The sequence below is a fragment of the Mauremys reevesii genome, linkage group 1 (assembly GCF_016161935.1).
Source record: "Mauremys reevesii isolate NIE-2019 linkage group 1, ASM1616193v1, whole genome shotgun sequence".
NCBI lineage: Eukaryota > Metazoa > Chordata > Testudines > Geoemydidae > Mauremys > Mauremys reevesii.
Window position 1 is genome coordinate 164805127 of NC_052623.1, and position 21685 is coordinate 164826811.

General features: G+C 48.0%; 2 protein-coding genes across 8 annotated transcripts in view; one reads left to right on the forward strand and one right to left on the reverse strand.

The window, feature by feature from the left end:
• Positions 1-15211, reverse strand: part of TTC3 (tetratricopeptide repeat domain 3) — a 145153-nt gene extending 129942 nt beyond the window's left edge. For 3 of the 6 annotated variants that reach the window (XM_039504583.1, XM_039504573.1, XM_039504612.1), the window contains exons 1-2: positions 15109-15202; positions 12742-12830 (exon numbers count right to left, since the gene is read on the reverse strand). In XM_039504583.1, coding sequence (XP_039360517.1) covers positions 12742-12819 — 78 coding nt within the window. In that variant the 5' untranslated portion in view covers positions 12820-12830; positions 15109-15202. Of the gene's footprint in view, positions 1-12741; positions 12831-14184; positions 14780-14989 lie in introns of those variants that run through there. The other 3 variants (XM_039504605.1, XM_039504599.1, XM_039504592.1) reach the window with 3 other exon arrangements.
• A 60-nt stretch (positions 15212-15271) lies between these two features.
• Positions 15272-21685, forward strand: LOC120385977 (phosphatidylinositol glycan anchor biosynthesis class P). Of its 2 annotated transcripts, none has more exons than XM_039504620.1 (5): positions 15272-15408; positions 17072-17170; positions 19379-19451; positions 20029-20147; positions 21223-21685. In XM_039504620.1, the coding sequence occupies exons 1-5, from the start codon at positions 15330-15332 to the stop codon at positions 21351-21353; spliced, it is 501 nt and encodes a 166-aa protein (XP_039360554.1). In that variant the 5' UTR covers positions 15272-15329; the 3' UTR covers positions 21354-21685. The 2 variants fall into 2 exon arrangements, with proteins under 2 accessions (XP_039360554.1, XP_039360563.1); XM_039504629.1 differs by lacking the exon at positions 15272-15408 and adding an exon at positions 15441-15918.

The window sequence follows — 21685 nt, forward strand, 5'->3', positions numbered from 1 at the left end:
ATGGATCTTGAAAGGTGTGTTGTTGGAGGGTGTTGATCATCATAGCAGTGAATAAAAGTCTACAGGGTCAACACAAAATGCCCCAATAACTACATGGGTGAAACCAGACAATTACTGCACACTCAGATTAACACAGGAAAATGATAAAAGACAAAAACACCACATCACCTGTGGGTGAACACATTTCACAGAGTGATCACTCTATATCTGATCTATCAGGGCTTGGCTATAGCACTTTGACTCCTGGTCAGAGCATTCCTGGTACTCCATCTCAGCGAAAGGAATAACGCCTGATGCGTCTTGGCTGAGACGCCCCAGCATCAGTGTGAACGAGGTGTTGCATTACTGCACTCTGACTTCCAGTAACATCCTATAATCCCCTTAAGTCAAGTGGCCACTCTTTAAGCTTTACTCATATGGGTAGTTGCATTTACTTCAATGGGATTATTAAAGTAAAATTATGTATGCATTTAAGTGTTTGCAGAATAGGGGCCTGAATTACCCTATGTCCTGGAGATGGTTCCTTTAGATTAGAATAGAGGCACATTGCTTGGGCAGCTAAGGAAAACTTAGGGAGTGCCTACACTTGCAAGTTAGAGCGCATTAAAGCAGCCCCAGGCGCCCTAACTCACAACCCGCCCACACTGGCAAGGCACTTAGAACACCGGGACTCTGCAGCTGGAGCGTTCCTGGTAATCCACCTCCACGAGAAGCATAACGCTTGCTGCCCCTCGGCTGAAATGCCCCAGCATCAGTGTGAATGAGGTGTTGCATTACTGCACTTTGATCAGCCTCCAGAAATGTCCCATAATCCCCTTAAGTCACTTGACCACTCTTGTCATTGTTTTGAACTCGGCTGTAGAAATGCAGATATGCCCCTTCAAAGCCCCGTTTCTGACAGCCATCATGTTTATCTGTTCTGAGACAAAGCAAACATTACTTAGGAATGTTGCTTGCTGTGAGTGTGAGTGAGAGAGAGAGGTGGGGGGGTCTGAACTTACAAGACAGCATGCTGACACTGAGCACCCCAAAAACCCATTCTCCCTCCGCCCACATACACGCAACACACTCCCTTTCACAGTCCACCCCACCCCCCACATTTGAAAAGCACATTACAGCCACTTGAATGCTGGGATAGCTGCCCATAATGCACCGCTCCCAATGACGCTGCAAGTGCCGCAAATGTGGCCACGCCAGTGCGCTTGCAGCTGTCAGTGTGGACAGACTGCAGCACTTTCCCTACTGCGCTCTCCGAAGGTTGGTTTAACTCAAAGCGCTCTACATCTGCAAGCGTAGCCAAGCCCTCAGTTCTTATTCTCATAGGAAATCTGCACAACACCTTCAAAAGTCTGTAACCTTTAGTTACTGAATAGACTGGACTGAGTAGACACACTGAATTTATGGCTCATTACAACCATTTATAACCCATTACCAACCACAAAACAAGCTGCCTTTCCCTCTCCCCATTACTGGGGGGGTGTTAACAGAGCACTTCACCTTGAATGGTCCCTTGAAATGTTTTAACTACTTACACTAAACAATCTATTCCACCTTGTATTTAGCTGTAACACTTTAAGGGCTTGACTACACTTGCAAGTTAGAGCACATTAAATCAGCCCCGGGCATCCTAACTCCTGAGGTGTTCACAATGGCAAGGCACTTTGGGCTTGGCTACACTTGAGAGTTGCAGCGCTGGGAGTTTACAGCGCTGGTCATCCAGCTGTGTAGGAACAGTGCTGGTGTGTGGCCACACTGACAGCTACCAGCGCTGCAGTGTGGCCACATTTGCAGCGCTGTTGGGAGTGATGCATTATGGGCAGCTATCCCAGCGTTCAAGTGGCAGCAACGTGCTTTTCAAAAGAGGGGGGTGGGGTGTAGTGTGACAGGGAGCGGGGGAGGGAGAGAGAGAGTGTGAGTGGATTTTTGGAGCCAACACTGTGTATTAGCTCCCTGCCTTGAAAATCAGAAAATTTTTCCAACCCCTTACTCTTAATTGCAAACAGCCTGCAGACCAGATAAGCAGCATGGACTCCCTTCCCCCCCCATCCTTTTCTCTCATCAAACACACACTCAACCCCTGTGAATGAGGTAGGCAGGGGGTTATCTCATTTGATTGTTCACAGTCACTTACAGATTGATCACAGCAAACAGGAGCTGTGTTTGTTTAGATAAGCAGCTCGGGAGCTCTGAGTTCACAACAAAACAAAGAGAGGCTGCATAACAAAACAAAGAGAGTAATTTACTTAAAAGCATTCTGGGATCTCCCCTAATACCCTGGAGGCCAATAACAGCGCTGGTGTGTGTCCACACTTGACGAGCAGCGCTGGATCATCAGCGCTGCACTCGCTACACCCCAAGCAGACCAGGTGTTCAGCCAACGCTGCAGCCAGGGAGTTGCAGCGCTGGATGTGCCTTGCAGGTGTGGACAGTTACTAAGTTGCAGCGCTGGAAAGCCTCCACCAGAGCTGCAACTCACAAGTGTAGCCAAGCCCTTAGAGTTCCTGGATGCTGCAGTTGGAGCGCTCCTGGTAATCCACCTCCACAAGACACATAAAGCTTGCTGCGCCCAGGCTGAAACGCCCGGGTGTCAGTGTGGATGTGTTGCATTACTGCGCTGTGACTGGCCTCCGGAAACGTCCCATAATCCCCTGAAGTCAAGTGGCCACTCTGATCATTGTTTTGAACTAGGCTGCAGGCATGTGGCTATCCCCTTTCAAAGCTCCATTTCTGACAGCCGGCATGCTTATCTGCTCCAGGACACAAAGCAAACCATTATTGTGGAATGCTGCTGCTACCGCTGAGGCAGGCATTTGTGCGTGCATGAGAGAGAGAGGGGCGCGGGGGTGGGGAGGGTCTGCTGCTGTCTGAACTTACAAGACAGCATGCTGACACACCCTCTGCCCCCCAAAACACACTGTCTCTCCCCCCACACAACACATGCTCTGTCACACTCCACCACCTCCTCTTGAAAAGCACACTGCAGCCACTTGCACACTGGGATAGCTACTACAATGCACTGCTTTCTGTGGTGTTACAAGAGCTGCTAATGTGGCCACGCCACTGTGGTTGCAGCTGACAGTGTGAACACATGGCAGCGTTTTCCCTCCTGCTGTCTCTGAAGGCTGGTTTAACTCCCAGCACTCTACATCTTTAATTGTAGCCAGGCCCTACAAAATGTTTCCCAGACCTGCAGAAGAGCTCTGGCCATGTCTACACTACAAAGTTAAGCTGACTTTATGAAAGTCAACATAGAGCTTCCAAATTAAGCTAGTCGATCTTGTGTGTCCACCCTATGCTCATTGCATCGGCAGAGTGCATCCTGGTTAGCCGCGCTTGCATTGACGCACGGAGCACTGTACTGTGGGTAGCTATCCCACAGTGCAAATAGGCAAATGGGATTTTGGGTAGGACTTGATAGATAACATGATTTGTGCTTAATTGTCTGGGAATGTGCTTAGTTGTTCTGGGAAACGATGCTATTGCTAAAGGATCCTATGACCTGCTTGCATAACTAATAATAAATATTGAACAGTACCATGGTCAAGGGGAAAAACGTGGCATGTTTAGAGTACAAGTAAATAGACCTATGTACCCCACGTCTGCAAAATCCTGAAAATATGGTGTATCACTATGATCTGATATGACGTCAATAATAGTATATATATGTACTCACTGCTCTGTATCGGGGTGTCACTCCTCTGGTATGAACCGAGGGGGGCACCCGCTCAGCTGATCGCTTAATAAAGGGCTGCTATCTGTTTATACTCCATCTTGGTCTCTGTGCCTCCTTGGGGTAATTGACGAGCTCCGGGGAGAACGAACCCTTTTGGCTAACAGACTTGCAATGCTTCATGTAACCAAGACATTGTCACAGGTTCTAATGGGAACATGGCGTTAGTCTCTTATTATGCATCTTCCTCCTTCCCTCCCTAATATCAACAGCAAACAAATCAAGGTTTCTTCACACCTTTTTTCAAAAGCCTGGGTTAGCCGCATGGACACCACAACCTGATAAGCATGGAACCCGCTCAGCTGTGCACTCTTGTAAGGTGTTTTGTAATGCTCACAACATCTTATGCTGCAGTATTTCCAGAGCCGAGACAGGACCCACCATCGCAGAACACTGCGATGTCATCCAAGCAGCCCCACTGTAAGCCTTCGAGTGAAACAATTCACAGTTGCTGATGGCAGTTGTGCATCAACTGGACACAGCTGAGTACTGTTTCTGCTCCCGGGAAACAAGCACTGACTGGTGGAACCATATCGTTACACAGCTATGGGATGACAAGCAGTGGCTGCACAACTTTGGAATGCAGAAGGCCACATTCCAGGAATTTTGTGCAGAGCTTTCACCTGCCCTGAAGCACAGCAACACAAAAATGAGACCCTCTCAGAGTGGAGAAGCGAATGGTGATCGCTCTATGGAAGCTTGCAATGCCATCTGGCCCTGGACCTCAGAGACATTCCACATAGCTGTCTGCAGCTCCTTTTCAGTTTCAGGTTACAATGCTGCAGAGATTTCGGCTCTTAGTCTTTCCTCTGCCGTATCACCTCACTCTTGGCCCTGATAACGAAAAAAGCATCCTTCACCATCTGTAGTTGTGGAAAACTCTCTTTCTTCTCCTTTAACTCCTCAGTAAGCTTGTCTAGCTCTTCTTGGAGATGGGAGACTCCAGCCTCCTTTGCTATGTGCCGACTGAAGCTGATCCTTTAGCAGCCTCTTTTCTTCCTTTCTTCATTTCCCACTTTTAGCCTCACCTCTGAAAGCAGCTGCTCGGCCACAGGGAGACTGGCACCTGTATCCTGCCATTGGCCAAGAAGCCTCATAGAGCTTGTCTGCCCTCTTCTATTCCAGATGCAGCAGCTGCTTCAAATCCTTCTGTGTGGTGCTGTACTGTCTGTCCATAGTGTCTTTCACTTCCTGTTTTGGCTGGTCGATGTCATCTGTCAGTCACATTAATTCTGTCCAACTGCCCTTTGTGAAAAGCCTCCATAGAGAGTTATAGCTCAGGGGTTCTCAAACTGGGGGTCGGGACCCCTGAGGGGGGGTCGTGAGGTTATTATATGGGGGGGTCGTGAGCTTACTCAGGAGAAACTTCATATTAGCACTCAAGAGGCCCAACAGGTAAAGGTGCAGCGCCAGCACTTGGAGTATTTTTAAAAAGTGTCTGCCCATCCAAGTTTGGAAGACAGTAAACCTGAACAAGATGGAGTTTGCCTGGGAGTTCTCCTGGGGCGAGTTCCCACAGTGGGTTTTTTTTGGCCTTTCAGGCTTCAGATGTTGTATTTACTGCTCACAGAAGGAAGGAAGACATTATGGATAGTGAGCGATCAGCTGTTGTGACCTGCATGGGACGTGCCATGTTTGTTTGTCTTTCTCCCAGAGAGAAGTGACTTCGTCTGTACAAAGTGCAAGCTGGTCTCCAACTTGGAAGAGAAGGTTAAAGGACTAGAGACCCAAGTATCAACCCTGCATTGCATCCAAGAAAATGAAGGTTTTCCTGGATAGAAGTCAGCGTTTGGTACTGCAGGCACAGCATGCTGAAGAATCAGAGAGGGCACTGCAGAACGGGGAAGATAATTGGCAGCATGTGACCTCCAGAAGAAGCAAGAGGAGAAACCATGAACCCCCAATGCTGATAGTGGTAAGAAACCGTTTTCAGGCTTGAGTGGGTCACTGAAGACTATGTGGCTCTGGGAAGAATAAAGGAGTTTGAGGTGCAATTTTTGTTCTTGTCCATCCTCCTCTGTTGAAGGAAAAGGTCCAGGTAGAGACCATTGAATTGTGGAGATAAATGCATGGTTGTGCAGGTGGTGTTGGAGAGAGGGTTTGGAGTCTTCAACCATGGGATGTTGTTGCTCAAAGAAGGATTACTAGGAAGAGATGGGATCCACCTAACAAAGAGAGGGAAGCAGCAAAGAATCCTGTGGCACCTTATAGACCAGGGGCGGGCAAACTTTTTGGCCTGAGGGCCACATCGGGTTTCGTAAATTGTATGGAGGGCCGGTTAGGGGAGGGGGTCATGGCCCAGCCCCCACCTCCTATCTACCACCCCCCCCCCGGCCAGGACTCCTGCCCCATCCAACTGCCCCATTCCCTGATGGTCCCTCTGGGACCCCTGCCCCATCCACACACACCTGCTCCCTGTCCCCTGATTGCCCCTGGGCCCCTGCCACCCCATCCAACCCCTCCTCTCATTCCTGACGGCCCTCCCGGGACCCCTGCCCCATCCACACCCCTTCTCCCTGTCCCCGACTGCCCCCAGAACCCCGGCCCCTCACTGCCCCCTGCCACCCCACCCACCCCCCCTCCTTCCGGACGACCCCCCGGGACCCCTGCCCCATCCACACACACCTGCTCCCTGTCCCCTGATTGCCCCTGGGCCCCTGCCACCCCATCCAACCCCTCCTCTCATTCCTGACGGCCCTCCCGGGACCCCTGCCCCATCCACACCCCTTCTCCCTGTCCCCGACTGCCCCCAGAACCCCTGCCCCTCACTGCCCCTGCCACCCCACCCAACCCCCTCCTTCCTGACTACCCCCGGGACCCCTGCCCCATCCACCCACCCCTTCTCCCTGTCCCCGACTGCCCCAGAACCCCTGCCCCTCACTGCCCCCTGCCACCCCATCCAACCCCCTCCTTCCTGACTATCCCCGGGACCCCTGCCCCATTCAACCCCTGTTCCCCCAACCCCTATCCACACCCCGCCCCTGACCACCACCCCGGACTCTCCTGCCCTCTATCCAACCCACCCTGCTCCCTGCCTCCTTACCGTGCTGCCTGGAGCACCAGTGGCTGGCAGTGTTACAGCCGCGCCACCCGGCTGTTGCCGGGACATGCCACCACCGCCACCGCGCAGCTCAGAGCACTGGGTCAGGCCGGACTCTGCAGCTGCACTGCCCAAGGAGCTCACAGCAGAGCCTTGTACCGGCTCCGGCAGTGGAGCGGCGGCGAGCTGAGGCTGTGGGCGAGGGGAACAGTGTGGGAGGGCGGCGGCGTCTCGGGCTAGAAGCTCGGGGGCTCAGCAGGACGGTCCCGCGGGTCGGATGTGGCCTGCAGGCCATAGTTTGCCCACCCCTGTTCTACACTCACTTGCTATCTTGCGTTTCTTCGGTGCTGCCATTTCTGGTGACCTGTGGTAACTATTTTTCTTTGCTTAATTTTGTTTAGTGGAGAAGCACCTTTTCTGTGACTGGCTCCATCTAGTGTTGAAACTGAGAAGTGCAACAGAGTTGAGCTCAAGCGCCATGTGCGGGCCATATTCAATTATATTTTCAGAATTTGCTGCGGGCCAATAAAAACTGGCCCGCGGGCCGTAGTTTGGACACCCCTGTTATAGACTAACAGACGTTTTGCAGCATGAGCTTTCGTGGGTGAATACCCACTTCTTCGGATGCAAAGAGAGGGAAGAGCATCTTTGCAGACAGGCTTGCTAACCTAGTGAGGAGGGCTTTAAACTAGGTTCACCGGGGGATGGAGACCTAAGCCCTGAGGTAGGTGGGAAAGTGGGAGGAAACACAAGGAGGAGGCTGCAACAGAGGAGGCCTCCTGATTCATACTGAAAAAGTAGGAAAATCGGCTAGTTATCTTGGGCGCCTGTACACGAACACAAAAAGTCTGATAAACAGGAAGAATTGGAAGCCCTGGCACAGTCAAGGAACACAGACTCGGTGGGGTAACTCACATGACTGGAGCACTGTCATGGATGGGTATAAACTGTTCAGGAAGTACAGGAGGGGGAGAAAAGATGGAGAAGTTGCACTGTATGTAAGAGAGCAGTATGACTGCTCAGAGCTCCAGTATGAAACTGGAGAAAAGCCTGTTGAGAGTCTTTGGGTTAAGTTTAGAGACGAGAGCAACAAGGGTGATATTGTGGTAGGTGTCTGCTACAGACCACCAGATGAGGCTCTCTTTGGACAACTAACAAAAAAGTTTCCAGATCGCAGGCCCTAGTTCTCATGGGGTACTTCAATCACTCTGACATCTGCTAGGAGATCAATACAGCAATGCACAGACAATCCAGGAAGATTTGAAGAGTGCTGGGGACAACTTCCTGGAGCAAGTGCTTGAGGAATCAACTAGGGGCCGTGCTCCTCTTGACCTGCTTCTCACAAACAAGGAAGAATCAGTAGGGGACATAGAAGTGGGTGGCAACCTGGGCAGCAGTGACCGTGAGATGGTCTAATTCAGGATCCTGACAAAAAGAAAGGAGAGCAGCAGAATACAGACCCTGGACTTCAGAAAAGCAGACTGACTCCCTCAGGGAACTGATGGGCACAATTCCCTGGGTGGCTAATATGAAGGGGTAAGGAGTCCAGCAGAGCTGGCTGTATTTTAAAGAAGCCTTATTGAGGGTACTGGAACAAACCATCCTGATGTGCAGAAAGAATAGCAAATATGGCCGGTGACCAGCTTGACTTAACAGTGAAATCTGTGAGCTTAAACACAAAAAGGAAGTTTACAAGAAGTGGAAACTTGGACAGATGACTAGAGAGGAGTATAAAAATATTGCTCTAGCATACAAGGGTGTAATCAGAAAGGCAAACGCACAATTGGAGTTGCGGCTAGCAAGGGATACGGAGGGTAACCAGAAAGGTTTCTACAGGTATGCTAGCAACAAGAAGGTGGTCAGGGAAAGTGTGGGATCCTTACTGAATGGGAATAGGCAACCTAGTGACAGATTATGTGGGAAAAGCTGAAGTACTCAATGCTTTCCCCCTCGGTCTTCACAGACAAGGTCAGCTCCCAGACTGCTGCACTGGGCAGCACAATATGGGGAGAAGGTGAGCAGTCCTCATTGGTGAAAGAACAGGTTAAGGACTATTTAGAAAAGCTGGACATGCACAAGTCCATGGGGCCAGATCTAATGCACCTGAGTGCTGAGGAAGTTGGCTGATGTGATTGCAGAGCCATTGGCCATTATCTTTGAAAACTCGTAACAATCAGGTCCCAGACAATTGGAAGAAGGCAAATATAGTGCCCATCTTTTTAAAAAAAAAGAGAAGGAGAATCTGGGGAACTACAGACCAGTCAGTCTCATCTCAGTCCCTGGAAAAATCATGGAGCAGGTCCTTGAGGAATCCATTTTGAAGCACTTGGAGGAGAGAAAGGTGATCAGGAACAGTCAACATGGATTCACCAAGGGCAAGTCATGCCTGACCAACCAGACTGCCTTCTATGATGAGATAACTGGTTCTGCAGATATGGGGAAAGTGGTGGACGCGATATATCCTGGCTTTAGCAAAGCTTTTGATATGGTCTCCCACAGTATTCTTGCCAGTAAGTTTAAAAAGTATGGACTGGATGATGAATGGACTATAAGGTGGATAGAAAGCTGGATAGATTGTCACGCTCAACGGGTAGTGATCAACAGCTCAATGTCTAGTTGGCAGCCGGTATCAAGCGGAGTGCCCCAGGGGTCTGTCCTGGGGCCAGTTTTATTCAACATCTTCATTAATGATCTGGATGATGAGATGGATTGCACCCTCAGCAAGTTCGCAGATGACACTAAACTGGGGGGAGAGGTAGATATGCTGGAGGATAGGGATAGGGTCCAGAGTGACCTAGACAAATTGGAGGATTGGGCTAAAAGAAATCTGATGAGGTTCAGTAAGGACAAGTGCAGAGTCCTGCACTTAAGACAGAAGAATCCCATGCGCTGCCACAGGCTGGGGACCGACTGGCTAAGCGCAGCTCTGCAGAAAAGGACCTGGGGATTAGAGTGGATGAGAAGCTGGATATCAATCAACAGTGTGCCCTTGTTGCCAAGAAGGCTAATGGCATATCGGGCTGCATTAGTAGGAGCATTGCCAGCAGATAGAGGAAAGTGATTATTCCCCTCTATTTGGAACTGGTGAGGCCACATCTGGAGTAGTGTGTCCAGTTTTGGGCCCCCCACTACAGAAATGATGTGGACAAATTGGAGAGTCAAGCGGATGGCAATAAAAATGGTAAGAGAACTGGGGCACATTACTTATGAGGAGAGGCTGAGGGAACTGGGGTTCCTTAGTCTGCAGAAAAAAGAAAAAGAAAAAAAAGAGGGGGGGATTTGATAGCAGTCTTCAACTACCTGAAGGCGGGTTTCCAAAGAGGATGGAGCTAGCCTGTTCTCAGTGGTGGCAGATGACAAAACAAGGACCAATGATCTCAAGTTGCAGTGGGGAGGTCTAGGTTGGATATTATGAAAAACTATTTCACTAGGAGGATAGTGAAGCACTGGAATGGGTTACCTAGGAAGGTAGTGGAATCTCCTCCATCCTTCAAGCTTTTTAAGGCCCAGCTTGACAAAGCCCTGGCTGGGATGATTTAGTTGGGGTTGGTCCTACTTTGAGCAGGGGGTTGGACTAGATGACATCCTGAGGTCTCTTCCAATCCTAATCTTCCATGATTCTATTATTCTTAGACTTGGAACTTCACAACTTTTCACATGCACTACTCTCACCTCTAAAGTGGCAAGAAGAGACCTGTACTCAGACTCCTTTGCATCCGCTTTCGGCCTTGAGTATATATTTGCTTTCCTGACCAGTCATCCCCAGTAATACCGTTGCTTGGACTCTTGTCTTAAGCTACCCCATCGCTGAGCCCTGCTTCCCTCCTAAAGACTCAGGATTTCTCAGCCTTGCGTATTGGCCACCGCTGTGAACAGTCTCTCCTGGTCAGGCAGCGTCTGGCCTTTGACATCTTATTCTGGTTTATTGTCTTTCAAAGCTTTCAGTATTTTAAACATTGTCTGCCCATCCAAGTGTTGGCACTGCACTCTTACCTGTTGGGCTTCTTGAGTGCTAACACAATGCGTCTCCTGAGTAAGGCTCCATTCCCTTTCAAACACTTTAATCCAAGACCTGACTAAATAATTTCCCTCACTACCTGCTACTAGCCCAACCTACCTGTCAGTTGATGGGCTTGCTTCCCTTGCTCAAATAATTTTGCCAGGAAAACCTACATTTGCACCTGCAAACTGGATAACTGCTTCACCATCTCATTTGCATTCTTGCCCCACATACTCCCTGGGACTCTAGGAACTTTGGGACCTAGGCTGATATTGCCCCCCCAAGCTTCCTCAGCCTGGGGCCCTTTCTTTCTTTCCTTCCCGGCAAGTGCTGGGATCATCGAGCCCTTCAAAACGTCTGATGTTCTTCTGCCCTATGGCTACAAGAGAAATCACTGTGTCCCCCAATAAATCAGAGTAGGGGGAGGGTGAACCCTCTGGTCAAGCTCTAGCCCTGGCTTCTATACTGTGAGTTTCCCATTACGCATGCAACTTCATGCATCTCCACTGGGAGGTCCCCTCTGTTTACAGTTCAAAGTTCTTGCCAGGCAATCTCTCTTTACATGCCTCAGTTCTCCACATTTCAAGCACATTAACCCTAGGACAATCACTCTTCTTGGCCACAAACTGTGTTTTGTCAGTCTCTTTAAGAGACATCAGGGTCTCTTGCATCTGAGACTAGGCATCCTTTGTGACCCAGCCCTTTCTGGGTGCGCCACAATACTTTGCATCAGCCAGTAATCTCCCTTGTTGCTCCAAGTGCAAACCCAACTTGCATGCCCCTCTTTCCCTGAGTACTTGCACTCCCTTAGCAGGACCATCTGACTTCTTTCCCTTCAGTGTCTGTGACAGCTGGGCCTATGTGGACTGCTGGGCTCCCTGCCAAGCCTGTGACAAGTGCTCCTTGAGTTGTCACTGCTGCTCCTTCTGCAGATCCAGAATATACGACATCTTTCACTCAAGATGAGTGTAAGCATCGCCCCGTGTTATCATCCCTCCATGATGGGAGGGGGCCTCATACCCCACTTCTAGTACCATACCATAACAAGGGCCCTCACCCTACAGTATCCCCTGGCAGCCCAATGCAGCCCCACCATTGTGTCTCTGCCTCAGTTTCCCTGAGTGAAGGTTTTATGAAGTCCAATGAGATGCATATATTCAACATCATCCCTTCAGGGGCCTAGTTTATTCAACCCCAAAAGGTGGAATACCCCACAAGCAGGTCTCCACTTCAGCATCTCTAGTAGGTAGGTGCAAGGGCTGAGTCAGTATTAGTTTGTCAAGCCAGTTATGTCCCACGTCCCTTACTAGTAAGGCCTTCATGACATAGAACCCTTTTCTAGAGTCCAGGGCCTCTTCTTAACTGGGGGAGGGTCTCTTCTCTTAGGTCAAGACCTTTCCCCAGGACAACGTCTAATTTCTCTTTTCCAGGGCTTCTGCCTGTTGAAGTCTTTCACAGGAGCCAGGTTTCTCTGAGCCTAATCTTTCACAGTCCCTTCCTTCCAGAAACTCTCCCACTGAAGAGCATTCTTTCCAGGTTTCCTTCATTGGATTCCCATCCCCTCTGGGAATTGCTTTCTATCATCACACCCAGGTGCTTCACTGCTTAATTAAATGCCTCCCAATTACTCAGTAAGCCAGATGAACCCGAGTTGCCTCATCCACCCTAGTGCAGCCTGAGAGAGGTAAGCAGAGCCCCTGACTCCTTCTGAGGGCCAGATACCCTCTGAAACACTCATAAAGTTTATTCCCAAAGTGGAAGGGGAATAATCTATACTGGTATAGATCATCTTCATGTAAGTATAACTGTGTTCTGATTAGGTACCATACCAGTATAATGATTTAAGTTAAAAAAAAACCCAACAACCTACACCCTGACAGTTATTCACGTACAAAATCAGTGTGCAGACCACCTAAATAAGAACCTGCATTAGACATCCTGTCAATCCCTTAGATATTAATAGTTACTTACCAATTCACAGCATTGTTTAGCACAACCACCATAAAAAGTGACTTCACTGAAGTCTGAGTCCAATGTAGTTACTTCCATAGCGCATGTCCCTGGGGGGAAATAAAGCCAGAAATGCATTAGAAAAAAAAACATCAATTTGTATATTCCTCTGAGAGTGCTTAGAATGTCTGCAAAATTAAGTTATAACCTAATGTGAGGGGAAATGATCTTCAGCTGTGAATTTTAGCTTTCCACTCAGGATTGTCTAGAACAGGGGTAGGCAACCTATGGCACGCATGCCGAAGGCAGCACGCGAGCTGATTTTCAGTGGCACTCACATTGCCTGTGTTCTGGCCACTGGTCTGGGGGGCTCTGCATTTTAATTTAATTTTAAGTGAAGCTTCTTAAACATTTTAAAAACCTTATTTACTTTACTTATAACAAAAGTTTAGTTATATATTATAGATTTATAGAAAGAGACCTTCTAAAAACATTAAAATGTATTACTGGCACACGAAACCTTAAATTAAAGTGAATAAATGAAGACTCGGCACACCACTTCTGAAAGGTTGCTGTCCCTTGGTTTAGAAGTCCAGATAACCAGTGTTATTATTTGAGGAGTCACAGATCAGGACTAAGCACTGTACAAACACAGAACAAAGACAACCCCTGTGCCAAAGAGCTTACAATCTAAATATAAAACTAGAGACAAGAGATGGATAGACCGATGGGAGAACACAGGAACAATATTGGTCAGCATGATCATATGTGGCCTCAGCACACCAGCAGCCTGTTGTCAAGATTTTTGTAAGCTTCATGACTTGGAAAAAAGTTTTATGTACTGGACCACAGAGAACGGTCAACTTCACAGAAATTTGTCTCTCCATGCCAAAACTGACCCAAAACACTTTGTCGTTCGCGTTTTACAGCCTGTGCTTTCTTCACTGATCACAGACAACTGAATACTAACACAAATTCATAAAATGCTTTTGGTTTGGTTCAGAGGCAAACTGTCCATGGGCACGTCTTCCAAGCAGCAAGCCTCTACCTGCACTTCTCCCAGAGCAGAACCTCACAATTCACACTACTTTAGACAGGATCACTTGAGACAGGCTACAACATCCCTCATTTACCAGTCATGTATAGCTCAGCTTGTGCAACTGGATTTAACTAGACTCCTCTCTGGGAGCTTGTGACTAATATGAAATACAGTGGTTCAGGACACGTTCTTCAAAAACAAGTGATTTATTCATTCACAGAAACGTAATATGGAGGGAGAATAGGGTTTTAAATAAAAAAAAGCCTATACATATATTTCCTACCTAAACCCAGCCCACCCTTGCCTGTTTATGGAGGTTCTGCTTAACCCAGGTACCCCAAGCTTGGCCAGGGTGAGACAGATTGCCCCCCCTGTAACTGCTGCCTTCCTGATAGACTCACGGTCTGGAGAGCTCAGTCTCTCACCTCCGCTCCCTGGTTCAATTTTATCCATTCCAGAGACTCTGTGTGTTCAGGATTCCCAAGTTCCTGTGTCTGACTCGGCAGCCTGCTCCAGGCTGGGCTGCGTGTTTCCCCAGAGGGGCGCCTACCCCTAGTCTTTACCACAGGGTAGATCCCAAGCATGGTCTATTTCAGTACGGGGCAACTGAAGCAGTCTGCGCTCATGTCTTGGCTCTTGTGACCCAAAGCTAACCAGGGCTGATCGTAGCCCTCGCAGAACTAAGCCGCCAACCCCCGTTTCACAGGACACGGACACACGTTAGCGCAGACACCGCCAGTTCTTCACGGCGGTCAGTCACCCCAGGGACGGCTGCCCGCCCGCCCGCCCGCCCTGTGGCGCTGAGGCTGGTGAAGCCCGGGGCGCGGAGGCCGGGCCCCTGTTCGCCGCCTCACGTGACACTTCGTTCACTTCGCCTAAGTTTTCGCAAACGGGGGCGCCGGAAGCTCCTGAGGCCAACGCGGCAGCGACCGAGAGCCCCGGCGGCCTCTCCCCGCGGCCTGGCGCCGCCGCAGGGACTCTGGGGTGCGCGAGGGGAGCGAGCGGGACTCGCCGGAGCCCGGGCGGACGGGGACTGCGGGCTCCTGCCCCCTCCTCGCTGGGGCACCCCTGGCGGACAGCGCCACCGCGGGGGGGGGAGGCGAAGCCGAGGGCGCCCTGTGACCCCCCCGCCACGTGGAGAGGAAGTGGGGGCAGCGCGAGCCCAGAAACAATCGTTCAACCGCCACCCCAGGCGCGCCCCCTCCCTCCCTCGCTCGCTCGCTCACTCACCAGGCCGGGACGAGCCCCGAGAGCAACGACACCGCCCGCGTCCTGCTCAGCCGCACGGCCCCGCGCCAGCACCAACGAGCGGAACGAACCTCACACAAAACAGCCACTTCCTCCCAGACCTTCTATTGGCTGGCTGCCTTCTGACGTCAGGGATTCGAGAACGGGAAACGGGCCCCTGGAACAGGCTGCGCGAGAGGAAGAGGCGCACGCCGACGGTTCCTCGTGCTCGCTGGGAAAGACCCCGCCCGCGGGAAGCGGTGCCGACGGCTTCGCCAGCTCACGTCCGTCGGGTCGCCACGCATGCGCGCAGAGAGAAGTTGCGTTGCGCTCTGGATGCGTCATGGGCTGGGCGCCCCTCCCCCTTCCTCCCTCCCGGGCCTGGGGAGTCCCGGGCTGCGCGCGGAGCAGGCCGGGGGGAGGTGAGCGGGGGATGGGCAGAGCGGGAGACCCGGAGGCGCCAGCCCGGCCCGGTGCTGCTGCTGCTGCTGCTCCCCCGGGGTGTCAAGGGGCCGCACTGAGCGCGGCGTTTTCACGGGGGTGGGAGGAGACGCCCAAGTGCTGCGGACCTCGCCGCCTCCAGGACACCGAGAGCCTCCGGCGCCCGCGGCGTGGGGGCGAGTGCGGCTCCCGCCCCCCGCGGGAGGCACCGGGGTCTCTCCTGGCGCTGGCCGCGGCGAAGTGCCCCGGAGCGGGGGGTGGGACGAAGGCCCCGGTGTCGCGTTGTCGTTGGATTTACTCGAGGGCCTGCCTCGTTCTCAGCCCGTCTCCGCACTGAGGGCGAGGAGGGTCGCGGCTGGTCCGAAAGGCGCCGGGGGTTGGCACCCCCGGGCCGTGCTCTGCCCCGCAGTGTGGAGTGAGGCGTCTTTGGGGTGCTCGACTCCGCTGCAAGGAAACCCGGCAGGGGCAGCCTCTGCGCAACAACGTGCTTGGTACTGAGATGAGCAGGAAATACTGCCTCTTTCAAGCCCCGTCCTCTTGTCCATGCCAGCAACTACTAATCCAGTTAGACTGCAGGTTCCCCTGCCAGGAGCCGTGGCAACAGGTATCACTAGTAGTATGGGTCCTGTAGCACCTTATAGACTAACAGAAGTATTGGAGCATGAGCTTTCGTGGGTGAATACCCAGTTTGTCAGACACGCCTGACGAAGTGGGTATTCACCCACGAAAGCTTGTGCTCCAATATGTCTGTTAGTCTATAAGGTGCCACAGGACTCTTTGTCGCTTTTTACAGATCCAGACTAACACGGCTACCCCTCTGATACTAGTAATATGGGTCTACCCACATTGCACCAGGAACAAACTAGTTGATTCCCATTCCCCACAGCCACAACGAAGACGACAGTGAGAGGAATATCATATTCACAGTTTTCTCAACATCTCGGAAACCTATAAAATATCTATTGTAAAGTTGCCAGGCATCCGGTTTTCAACCAGAATGGTCAAAAAGGGACCCTGGTGGCTCCAGTCAGCACGGCTGACAAGCTGCTAAAAGTCTGGTTAGCACTGCAGTGGGACTAAAGCAGGCTCCCTGACTCAGCACGGCTTCTGGAAGTGGCTGGCATGTGTCTCCCCTATGTACAGGGGCGACCATGGGGCTGGCCCTGCCCCGAGTGCCAGCTCTACAGCTCCAATTAGCCAGGAACCGTGGCCAACAGGAACTGTGGGGGCAGCAGCTGGGGGCAGCGCACAGAACCCCTGTGGCCGCCCCTGCACCTAGGAGCCAGATATGCTGGCTTCCAGGAGCCATCTGAAGTAAGTGGTGCCCCTCACCCCCTTCTGCACCCCAAACCTCTGCACCAGGTCAGAACCCCTCCTGCACCCCAAATCCCTCATACCCAGCCCCACCCCAGAGCCCACACCTCCAGCCGGAGCCCACACCCCAACCCCCTGTTCCAGCCTGGTGAAAGTGAGTGAGGGTGGGGGAGAGTGAGCGATGGAGGGAAGGGGGAATGGAGTGAGTGGGGGAGGAGCCTCAGAGAAGGGGTGGGGCAAGTTCCGGTTTTGTGCAATTAGAGAGTTGGCAACTCTACTCTAAGGTGATGTGTAGCTAATAGCTTCTTGTAATTAATTTATTTTTCTCAGTTAAAAAGAAGACTAACATGGTTGAAAACTCTCCAGCCCCATTGCCTGAAAGAGCAATATATGGGTTTGTTCTTTTCTTAGGCTCCCAGTTTGGCTTTAGTAAGTATGTTTGCTTTCTGAGTAAAGTGCTACATGTATTTGCTGTATTAAGAGGCAGAAATGAATACTGTACAATAGTGCCTCTAGTAAGATGTAGAAGTTTAAAAAAAAGATTAACTCTGTGTTAATACTTCTCAAGTAATAAAAATTATATTAGTTGTAAAGAAGGATTGAACTATTATTTGCAGTGTTGTAGCTGTGTTGGGCCCAGGATATTAGAGGGACAAGATGGGCGAGGCAATAGCTTTGATTGGACCAACTTCTGTTGGTGAGAGAGACAAGCTTCTGAGCTTAAACTGGATCTAATGCTTCTCTCTCACCAAGCTCAGAAGCTTCTCTCTTTCACCAACAGAAGTTGGTCCAATAAAAGTTATTACCTCCCAAGCTTGTCTCTCTGAACTGTTATTCAAAACATTTTGCAACTTTGTGGTGTAATCCAAGTCTTGTCAGTTCTCCCTTGTATTATCCTTTTGGATTTTGTTCTCCCTGATACTGCTGCTGGTGGCCACATAGCTGATTGTGCTGAGGGGACAGCTATATTTCAGGGAGTTAGTTGAAAGTCTTTCCAGTAGGCTGAATGTACAGTATATGATGTGTGTACACAGTTGGCACTTTGTGACCTGTGTAGAAGTTAAAGGTGCAAAACACAAATTCTGAAGATAGGGACTGATACTCGATAAAGGCTGACAAGAATCATGTCAGTTTCACTGTGCTGCTGCTTTCAGCAATGATGAGCCACAACAGAGGAAGGTGCTGAAGATACTCACTGGGTAAGGAGTGGAGTACAAAGAGTCCATACTCCCTTGCAGCAAGTATGAGGCTTTTGGGTGGGGAAAACTAAATAGCGAAGGAGTGCTCCTCTCCCAACAGTTGATAGTTCTGGGACTTCAAAATTAGCATATCAAAGACGGAGATGAAAAATGGAATACCAGAGATTTCAGGGACAGAAAAGCACCTGGCTGTAGGAATCCCAGAACCCTTCCCATTTCAAGCAGCTCAGCAAGGATGGAGCTAAGGAGGGCTCCACTCCAAGGGTGTTCCCACGAAACTCTACTCTGGGATTCCATCTTCTGTATCCTCTTGCTAGTAACTGTTCTGTTGATCTAAGATATTGTAATACCTTAACTTTTAAGCCAAAATTGACCTTACTGTTCCTCTTGAGAAATATTTTTGAATTAATACTTACTTCATTGGCATTGAAGTCGGTAAGACCAAATTTACTCCCATTCTAAATATATTTTCAATAAAATATGCATGTTTAAAAACTTTTCTTCAAGTACTAGGTTGTTGTAACTCTTGTTTCAGTTTTGTGACCGTTGGGACTAGTGTGACTCCGTTACTTTATTCTTCCCCACCAATTCCCCATTTTTTTGTTTACTCACTTGCCAGAATACTAGATTTTGAGCTCTCTGGGGCAAGAGTTGTCATTACGTGTTTGGTTGTACAGTACCTAGTATAATGCTATCCTAATCCCTGTTTTGGGTCTTTACATTTTATCATTTCTATTGTGATAGCCCCTTAAGTGGCATACTATAGTGAAGAACTGAAGTATTTAAAAAAGAAAATCTCATTCAAGATGTGTGGAATTCCACTAAAAATAACATTTGGTACTCCACAGACTTCTCATTTTGGGAGTTAATTGGGTTTGTTGGGGGCGGGGTGTTTAATGGCTAAATCCTGCTATCCTTGTGTAGTCAAATTACTCATTAACATGATTGCTAGTTTTGACTGCAGAATTAGACTCTTTGTGGTTTAGTGCTGTCATATAGTTCTACATACATAGTCATTTGTGCATATTTCTGAAAACCTAGAGAAATACCTTGGACCAATGTTCTTAAAATACAAATGTTTAAAATTAATTTTAAATTAAATTTGTAACTTTTTTTAAAAAATCAACAAATGCAAGGAATTCTTGTCTATTTTATTCTGGAATTAGAAAACAAATATGAAGAAGAGAGTTAAAGTATCATCAGTTATAAAGTTTGCATCCCTATGGCATAGTTTGTTTGTTCATGGTAGCATTCTCTGCAGTATTTCAGTAAACCTATTTAGATGCTTTTTGGAATCTGTAGAGAAATTTTTTATAATTTATTTGTATCCTTTGTAATGATGGTGCTAAAAGTATTGATCTAGAATTAATTTGTCTCTTAAAACAATGTAAACTATACAATTATGATCAAACTATTAACTTTTACTCTTTTTGCACAGTGTTATACCTTGTATGGGCGTATGTTCCTGAATCTTGGTTATTCTCATTGGGACTAACATACTGGCCTCAAAAGTAGGTTAAATTCATTCACTGTTAAACATGTGAAAGAACAAACACATACCCAGAAAAATTGTGCCAGTGTCCTTTTACATTTAAAATATTTTACATTTAATCTAACTTGAAAAAGGAGATTTTAATATGTTTCTCCTCACAAACAGCTGCAGTATTTATGTAAAGTAATGTTTCACAAACAACAGTTTACTCTGAAAAATTATCAGCAAGCTAAAATGAAGTGCAGTACATCTGTCATGTTCTTAAAGTAACTTGGCAGCTTGGTTTAACTAAGGTTTTTTTCCTGAAATATCATGGTAAATTTTATTAAATTAAATTTCCAAATAAACTGTCTAAGGCATTTATTTGGCTATTATTCTATACTGGTCATAATGGGTCCTTAGTTAATAAACTGCATTTTCAGGGTCTTCTGTTTTTAGTGTGGTGGTTTTGGCGATAACTATTTTTTCTATCCACTTTAAATTCATACTTGTTTCTACTTCTGTACAGTCTTGCTTGATGTAGAGCTGGAAATAATTTTTTACTAAAGACTTTCTTTTGTGAAATGTCATTTAAAAATAAATATTTTATTCCGCAGGTACTGGGCAGTTGCTTTGCCTGTATACCTTCTAGTTACTTTAGGAATTGGCTATATACTACTCTTTGGTATTAACATGATGAGTACTGCTCCACTCAACTCCATGCACACCATTACAGGTAGTTGATCATTTTCTTGTCTAGTTCTTAAGCCTTCAACAAAAGTTACTGGCAATCACCGTAAACTTGCTGGCATTACTAAACTAAACCAAATTCCAAGCCTTGAATTTTCACTTATGTTTAATGTATTGGCGTATTACAGACTGTTATAAACAATTTATATATTTTGTTCAAACTTAATTTCAATACAGTGTTATAACTACAAGTTATACCTTTGACTGTTTTATTTTTTTCCAAATGTATCTTCTTTAGAACAACCATTACAGTCTAGCGTTTGCTACTCTTTCCCACGGATTTTATTTCTGACAACCGGTCCAGTTCTGAATGCTTGAAATATAGGTGGCTTCCTCAATTTTTTCCCATCTTTCTCAAGATGGTATTTCTTTTATTTGCTGATAACTGCTTTTCCTGAGCAAAAACATGAGAGAATTCAAAAATTACCCAGATCATTAGAATCCAAGTCTATGCTAAAGCTAAGTTGTCCCAATTGGCAGCACCGTTTGGCCGATGTCCATTCACTTCTAATGAAAACCAACAAAATTAGTATTTAAGGCATGCTTCATAGACTTATTTTGACTTGCTTCCGCTGAACTGTGCTTTGAAGTGGAAAGAGCCAAGTGTAGACTCTGCAGTAAAGATGGTGACTAGACTGATGACTTGATAGAAAGCTGCTGAGGTCAAGAATGAAAAGGGTCAGCAGCACACATCCACAGGCAGAATTTAGCCCCAAGTCTTTCTTGAATCAGCACTATGGAACTTGCTTTGCTAGAGGGAGCAGAATGTTAAAATCTACTGTAGATAAACTGACATTACTAACAACATTTATTCACGTTCAGTAAACCAGAATGATGCTGTAAACATGTGAAAAGTGGGCTGTTTCTCGAATTTCACTCTTTTAAATGTTGCATAGGATTAGATTGTAGCTGGATGTGATGTAAAATCAGAGCAGTATGCTTTTATATTGACGAAGTGTAGGAGTCTAACACTATTTCTAGCAGGAAAACAAAGTATTTCATTTTATACCATCATTTTAAATCATGGAATAGTGAAATGTCTTTTGTCATATTTCCTACAGATAACTTTGCAAAAAATCAGCAGCAGAAGAAATCTCAAGAAGAAGCAATCCCTGCATTGAGGGATATTCCCATTAGTGAAGTAAACCAAATGTTTTTCCTTGCTGACAAAGGCATTTGTAACAGAAATTAATTGGAACCAGACCCAGTTAGAATGAGACACTACTACAATAATTTTTAGAAACACATTGTAAGAAAAGTCAGAGGCTTGTCAGTGCTAGGAAATCTAACTCTTTAAACAACTGGAATAGATGAATTTGTATCTAAATTAAGCTGTGGTTAGCACTGGTTCACCTGTGTGGCATAGGGCACTGACCCGGGACTCAGAAGATATGGGCTCTATTCCCAGCTCTGCTACTGGCCTGCTGGGTGACCTTGAGCAAGTCATTTCACCACTCTGTGCTTTGGTTTCCCCTTCTGTACTATGTATATGATACTGACATTTATAAAGTGCTTCGAGATCTA